This window comes from Echinops telfairi, unplaced genomic scaffold (genome assembly GCF_000313985.2).
Source record: "Echinops telfairi isolate 266 unplaced genomic scaffold, ASM31398v2 ScPeMD7_7412;HRSCAF=8450, whole genome shotgun sequence".
Taxonomy (NCBI): Eukaryota; Metazoa; Chordata; class Mammalia; order Afrosoricida; family Tenrecidae; genus Echinops; species Echinops telfairi.
The window spans coordinates 15324651-15325694 of NW_022111312.1; the positions used below are offsets into that span (position 1 = coordinate 15324651).

Genomic DNA, 1044 nt, shown 5'->3' on the forward strand with positions numbered 1-1044 from the left:
ATGAGCAAATCTGCCTGGGACACAGGACAGCCAGAGGACTTCTTGGAAATGAAGACGGCGAGACTTCGCCTCGTGTGCGTGGACCTGTGATCAGAAGGACACCGTGCTTGGTCAGGTAGAAGGTCAGCGCAACAGGGGAAGACCCTCAATGTGATGGACAGACGCTGTGGCTGTGACCATGGCCTCAGACACCGTGAAGCGTAGAAGGATGGTGCTGGCCTGGGGGTTTCACACTTGGGGGTGCTGTGAGCCGGACAGCCCCTAAAAACAACCCTTTGACCCAGCTGTCATTCTAGAAACTCCGTCTCCAGCCACACTGGCAAATGGACACAGACACCTGTGCGCAAGGATAGCCACTCCAGCAGCCTGGTTTGCAAAAGGTGAGGAGTCACTTACCCGTGCACAAGGAGGAACTTCTTTTAGGTGAGGTGTGGGCAGCTATCCAGAAGGCAAGCTGCAAAGCCCTCATTAGACAGAAGGAGATAGATTGCTTTGTGCTTTGGTACCGATGCAGAGCATTTAAAAAGATGTAGTAGAGTAGAGACACGAGGTGTGGACCACTGTGTATCATTGGTACCATTTATGTACAAAAGAGCTGTGTGCGCACGCGTGTGTGCCAGTAATTATAGAGGAACGCTAGAGAACACGACACAAGAGTGACAGAGAACCTTACAACCCGACTTTTTTTTTTAAAAAAAACCTCTTTTATTGGCACTTTATCCACATAGGAAGCAATTCAGCAGTTCAGTCATATTAACAAGAGCTGTACAGCCATGACCACAATCAATTTTAGAACATTTTCTTCTGACTTGTACTCATTGCTATAGTGTAATTATAATTATTTTTTAATTGTGACAAAAATGTACACAACAAAACACTTTCCAATACAACAACTTTTACATGTATAGTTCAGTGCCATTGATTGTGCGTCTTGTGTTGTACAACCATTATTGATGTCCTTTTCCAGATTATTCTATCGCCATTAATATAACGGAGTGCTTCCTAGGCAGAAACTCTCCCTTCTTCATCCATGGTAATGAGTTT

At 45.4% G+C, this 1044-nt stretch overlaps 1 protein-coding gene across 1 annotated transcript in view; it reads left to right on the forward strand.

Moving 5' to 3' along the window:
- TMEM132B (transmembrane protein 132B) overlaps positions 1 to 1044 on the forward strand; it is an 84722-nt gene continuing 83678 nt past the window's right edge. The window contains exons 1-2 of the mRNA XM_013006416.2: positions 1 to 74; positions 297 to 380. Of these exons, the coding sequence (XP_012861870.1) occupies positions 1 to 74; positions 297 to 380 (158 nt within the window). The remainder of the gene's footprint in view (positions 75 to 296; positions 381 to 1044) is intronic.